The 4,804-nt window shown below is 41.4% G+C and overlaps 1 protein-coding gene across 1 annotated transcript in view; it reads left to right on the top strand.

Moving 5' to 3' along the window:
- The window catches only part of LOC104545559 (cytochrome c oxidase assembly protein COX16 homolog, mitochondrial-like), a gene marked incomplete at its 3' end in the record, with an annotated part of 11,618 nt that extends 7,949 nt beyond the window's left edge, over positions 1 to 3,669 (top strand). Inside the window, exon 2 of the mRNA XM_010190739.1 lies at positions 3,592 to 3,669. Within this exon, the coding sequence (XP_010189041.1) occupies positions 3,592 to 3,669 (78 nt within the window). The remainder of the gene's footprint in view (positions 1 to 3,591) is intronic.
- Between the last annotated feature and the right edge of the window lie 1,135 nt (positions 3,670 to 4,804).

Below are 4,804 nucleotides of genomic sequence, written 5' to 3'. Positions count from 1 at the left end.
GCAGGAATGGCTTTCTCCAACAACAGGAACCCCTGTAATACGGCAAATTGCAGGGGCTGCCAGAGGAAGTTTCTTGTTATTTTATTAACCCGAGACACTGAAGATGGCTGCTTTGGATTATGTAGGAAACTGAAAAAGTAGGGATCTGCTGTTCGTCCCAAGTTCTTCTGCGGTTGTGAGTCCTCAGTGAACAGCTCACTGCCGTTGGTGAGAAATCCGAGTATTTCCCATCGTAAGATGCAGTTCAAGGGATTAGTCTGATGCCATCATAACTGCTTGCATAACTTACTTCCCAATGGAGAAGTGAACAAATAGAATTTTTAAAGGAATGTTATTAAAGAGAATTTTGTGTCGTTTTTTTCCATGAAACATTTATTGAGGTTGCTGAGTGTATGTGACAGATGGTGCTCTTATGTCACATCCTATCTTTCATTCTGTTTTGCAACATGCAAGTCTTCCATGCATGCGTAATTGCATTACAACATTGTAGAAGGGGTTTTTTTCGTGTACTCACTGAAACATAAAGGAATAATCCAATGTGAGATCTTTAATGGGGGGTTGTGCTAGCAGTGCTGTTAAACTGGTTGGTGTTAATTGCTGGCTAGCCAGTCTGGTTTATGATTTTTGCCTTCTTAAAGTAAACTTCAGGTGTAAAGGAATAAGTAAGAAGTTATCATTTCATGAATATGCTGAATGCATTCAGGTAACTAGACAGATGATGTTCACTACATAATAACAAATAATAAATGCATAGAATGATTAAGAATAGTTATAATAATTAATAATAATGATACATAATAAATTAGCGTGCAAAACAAATAGTTCCCTCCCAATGAGAGCATGCAGGTACATTTAAACTTGCCAGCTTGAGTACTCTTCAGATGCCTATTATACAATTGGGTGCCTCCTCCCCACCTGGAAAGGAGATGTAGATGTTGAAATAGAAATATATTTAATAAAATAATAATAAAAAACTAGTAATAAGCTAATATTAATAACAGTTATAAAATACATAGAGTTACACTCAGCCAGTATTGTGGGGGAGTAGGCCTCAGGGTTAGGGCAGTGAACATGTCCCTCTTGAATGTCAGCCATAAAACTCCCCAATTTACAGTGAATGTGACGTTAATGGTATGAACAGTATTAACTGGTCAGCCTGGGGTCACCTTGGGGTTGACTGCCCTAGGTTTCCTCTCCCCACAGCCTCTGCACATGGTTATCTCTAGGTTGCTGAAGACCTTGAGCGCTCTGGCAACCTGCATAGCACTATTAGCTGAAACCTGTAACGAAGTTTTATCGCTTTGTTCCTATGAAATAGAGTGTTGCAGAAAACAAAGCCAACAAGCTGATGTTGTTGCTGGAATTTTTAATTTGAGACTTACCCTACTTAGAATTATTTTGACTGGTGGCTCTTGATGCCTTGTTGATTGTACGTACGCGTTCTTCCCTTGAGATGCAATTAACTTAAATGAAGGAAGTGAGGGCATCTTCCCTCATAACGCAAAAAAAGAAAGGAAACACTTAGACTAAGGCTAATACTTCCAGTCAATGCATTGTCAGTCAGTGAATCCTTTACTATCTTTAATGCTATTATAGTTGCATAAACTCATTTATGCCTTCTTTCATTGGCTTTTGAGCAATTTTCAAAAATCTAATTGACTGAATAGCTGTCCACTGCTGCTCTGGCTTGTGTAGATCAAGGCAATTCATGCTCAGGGTTGTCAGTTAATGCATTGACATGCTGTTGGTTGATTAAATAAAGTGCTGAATGTGACTGATTCTGGTCTGATTTTGCAGTGAAGCCTTAGACACAATGTTTGATTCTTTACAACGTCGGTCGAGTAAGATTGTAAACGCGTTATTTGTATTTTTGTGTGTATTCTGGGATTCTGAAAAGCATTTAATCTGAACCCTAACCTTCCAGCGTTACAGTGTGTAATATTCCAGTGGCGTTTGTAATTTCTCATAGCATCAATGTGCTCTTACTCTGACACAGCCTAAATGATGTTTCATCGTAAAATAAGTCAACCATTGCAGCGCTGGAAGTGTAAAGGCACCTATAGTGGTAATACCTGATAAGCAAAATGTGCCAGCTTGCCAGGGTAGTTATACTGCTCATGCTGTATGAAGAGCAAGAGTACATCAGAAACCAAGGGCTTTTTCCTTTTAGTAGTATAAGGTGATGTGAGTAATACAAGCCAAACTGTGTCTAAAGGAACCGAGAAGTGTGTGCGTATCGACTTCTTTATTGTGTAGAGCTGCAGATGTAAAATGCAGCGTGTAATAAGTGGTTGTTGTCAATCAACTGATAGGATGCGATGAGACAAAATGAGGAACACGTGGTGTATTTCATTCAATAACCTACTTGATTTTCCTTTGTAACAGCAATGTGGTGGTGCTGGGGTTTGGTTGGGGTTTTTGGGTGTTGGTTTTTCCTCAGGTCCTTAGAGCTTCCTTGTGCTTGCACCTTCCTTAGATGTGCATCTCTAGATGTGCAGCCTTTTGGCCTCCTGAGCGTCTGCCTTAACAGAGAGCAGCAGATGGCGTCTGTCAGGTCAGAGCAGGAGCAAGAGGCCTGATTCCTCCACCTAGTAGCTGATTTTCAAGTCCTTAATGGTGTTGCTAACAGTACTTGATATTTTGGTTGATCTGTCCATTTTTAATGGTAAAAATACATAGACAGTTTTATGGTATCCCTCTGCCATAAGAAAGACTATTTTAACGATTTCTGTATGCAAATGTGAACTTTTTTTCCACCCCCATTTCTCCCTTTATTGTTGTTCATGAGCTTCAGAGGTGTGGAGGGAATTGCGAGACAGCTAAGGAGGCAATAACAGAAGTGCAGGTGTGCTGGATATGAGTTCTTAGCCTAAGTGATAATGTATCACCACAGGTCCAGTCAGGTGGTCTGCTCAGAAGCTTAATTAGGTCTCTTACCCGCAGACATTAGAATAAGTCAATGTGGCATTGTTACTTCCCCACAGAGTTTGAAAATTATGAGAGTAAATCCCGTGGTGGTGAGGTAAAGGTTCTTCTGCTGCAGTTATGTCAGGAAACCATATGGGGAGGAGAAGAGGGGGTAAGAGGAGAGGAAGTCCCTAGAAAATGAGAGGCATGCAGCAGCTGTCTTTGTGTGAAGGAGAAAATTTGTGAAATGCAGGCCCACAAAGTTGGAGAGGGCTCTGACTTCACATATGGTCCCTCTTCACCTCTACGTATCTTCCAGTTGATTATCTATGGAACACAGGAGGTTCCACTTCAATTGGAGAAGAAACTTCTTCTCAGTGAGGGTGACAGAGCCCTGGCCCAGGCTGCCCAGAGAGGCTGTGGAGTCTCCTTCTCTGCAGACATTCAAAACCCGCCTGGACGCCTTCCTGTGTAACCTCATCTGGGTGTTCCTGCTCCGGCAGGGGGATTGGACTGGATGAGCTTTGGAGGTCCCTTCCAATCCCTAACGGTCTGGGATTCTGTGATCTTCTTCAGTTCCTGGTGGTACAGCAGGGTGCCTTGGTTTATGAATGGGGTCAGTATGCAAAGTGTTCTTTTTCGTAATAGTCCTGATACGTCTGCTTTCTTTTTGTTGTTTTTCAGCTGTATCTTGTTGGAGGATCTTTTGCACTCCGTGAATTTGCTCAGATAAGATATGATGTCCACAAACTACATGGCAAGGTAGTTGAAATGGTGTTCTTTACTTTTTAATTTCATTTTGTGTCTGTACTGTCATCTAAAGGATTGCTATGACAAGCAAACTATTGGTACTGAGGATTTGCCATTCACCACTGGGCCCTGGACTACGGCTGAGCCTCTTGGGCAGTGAGTAGTGTAGGTAGCAATAAAGGGACTGATATGATGAGGAATTCTTTACCATCTTTGAAGCAGAACAAGATAAATAATAGGAAGATTTTGTTCCATTGGTTGATTATAAGTTGCAATTCTGATTGCCGAGCAAGAAGTGCAGCACATCTAGAAGGAGGTTATTACAAAGATATTGTATCTGACTTAGACTGAGAAAACTGTTTTTTTTAAAAGGTTCTGTTTTGAAACAGTACTTGGCATTGAGGATATAAAGTTAGGCATTTTGAGGGGCTTGGCTTTGCATTGACTGAGTTAAGCTTTAACAGATACCTTTAACATTGTGCTGCATCCTGTTCTTTAAGCTCTGTGGAAGAAACAGGGGCCAGTCTTTACTCAGAATGTACTATATGGAAGAAGCCTTTCTTTAAATGAACTGGAAACCACCTGAATGAGGGACACAGCTTGCTTACTGGTGCTACTTCTACCTCCAAGTGTAACACTAGTTCCAAGTTTTGTATGAAATGACCTGAAGGGAGCATATCAGTTCAACAGAGAGCAGTGTGGGCTTGCTCTCCCTGACTTTGTTATATGCAGATCTGCAATTGTAAGGCAGAGAGGCTTTCTGGTCTCAGTGCTGCTGACTTGAAGGTGGCATGAAGCTTTTTTAAAAACTATATGGCTCTTTAGGTTACAAATTTTTGTGTAAGACTCTGGACACTATGGCTGTCTACTGTGGGAAAATCTTTGAGATCTTGAGCTGTTGAGAGTTTAGAGACCTTGTTTGGTTTTAGACACTTGTTGTGGGCCATCTAAATTACTGCAGTCATTCCTTGTTGTTCCTTGTGTTGCGTACCCAGCTGTGGCCTTTGAAGCGCCATGTGGCCCACTCCTGCTCAGTCCCGTATTTGACATAGATCACAGACAGGGGAGAATAATCTTACCATTCTTTTCTCCAGTGTTGTCTTCTGAGTAGTTGTTTTCTATCAGGCCTGGGCTTTTAGGACCAGGT

This window comes from Mesitornis unicolor, unplaced genomic scaffold, assembly GCF_000695765.1.
Source record: "Mesitornis unicolor isolate BGI_N332 unplaced genomic scaffold, ASM69576v1 scaffold38358, whole genome shotgun sequence".
Classification (NCBI taxonomy): domain Eukaryota; kingdom Metazoa; phylum Chordata; class Aves; order Mesitornithiformes; family Mesitornithidae; genus Mesitornis; species Mesitornis unicolor.
This window is presented reverse-complemented; position numbering and strand designations above follow the sequence as displayed.